The sequence below is a fragment of the Contarinia nasturtii genome, unplaced genomic scaffold (genome assembly GCF_009176525.2).
Source record: "Contarinia nasturtii isolate CC-2019 unplaced genomic scaffold, AAFC_CNas_1.1 Cnas_scaffold_4641, whole genome shotgun sequence".
NCBI lineage: Eukaryota > Metazoa > Arthropoda > Insecta > Diptera > Cecidomyiidae > Contarinia > Contarinia nasturtii.
In genome coordinates, this window is record NW_022201927.1 from 1 (window position 1) to 1,014 (window position 1,014).

The 1,014-nt window shown below is 34.1% G+C and overlaps 1 protein-coding gene across 1 annotated transcript; it reads left to right on the forward strand.

Annotated features, from left to right (window-relative positions):
- Nucleotides 1–88: 88 nt before the first annotated feature.
- Nucleotides 89–1,006, forward strand: LOC116351073 (the record flags this gene model as incomplete). The annotated part of the gene is made up of 4 exons (XM_031783122.1): nucleotides 89–171; nucleotides 533–707; nucleotides 780–907; nucleotides 983–1,006. Coding segments are annotated over 4 exons (410 nt in total), but the record flags the coding sequence as incomplete, so codon positions are not given.
- Nucleotides 1,007–1,014: the final 8 nt, after the last annotated feature.

Sequence of the window (1,014 nt, forward strand, 5' to 3'; positions counted from 1 at the left end):
GCAAACGGATCGAAATCGTGGCTATGGTAATTATGAGAAGACAAAATTGTGTATTTTTCTGAAAAAAAAAAAAAAGTGAAAAGTAAAGACCACGTTTTTTTCTATTTCGGCAATTTGATGTTTCAAATCTCGCTGGCGATCTCGGAAATGTTCACCTTGATTCACCAACAAGTAAGTAGTTTGAGAAAATAAACTTCGAATCCAGAATTCGGACAGGTAGATCTAGTAGAATGACATTGCCTAATTGTTTTTGTCTGTTTCTTTAAAATTCATTCGTATTGTACGAAAAAATGTGTTTTTCCATTAAATTCCCTTCAAATACACAAATTCCACTTTTTCACGTATGTTTGATAAAGACACATGCGTAACATACGCGTCAAGTTTGTAGTTTCAGTGAAACTTCAACACCGTTACCGAGTCGACGAAAGCTGTTTTAAGATATAATTGAGGAAAATTTTGGACGAAATTGCAAATTCAAGCGTGTACGTGGTGCTTTTTGTATTATTTCTAAACGGGTACAATGTTATTGCAGATGATGACAGACCTATATCAAGAAGCTCACCATCAATTCCGAGATCATTTGCTAGATCACTTTCAAGATCGCTTTCCCAAACTCTTAAAAAAGGAAAATCAAAGGCTGAATTCAACGTCGATGTTCTCCAATACGATGGAGAGCCCATTACCATCGCTTGTATAGCCGAAGCTGAGTAAGTACCATAAGTAGATTATTCATGAGCATGCTTTGGTTAATATTTTCATTTTCTCAAATTTTTATGCAGTCATCGTGAATTTTATGGGGCTCGTGTTACTGATAGGATCCCAGATTATTTGATAGAAATGCTAAGCAATAGAAGAGGTCTGTCATTGTTTTTCCTTGGGGCTGGAAATGAAATTACTTCAGCATCTGGTAAATTAAAATATATTTTTTTCTGATCTAGATTTTCTATTTTCCATTAAAAAAAATCTCATTTTTCTTAATTAGGACTTTTGTTTAAGTTTGCCAGAGGTACTTTT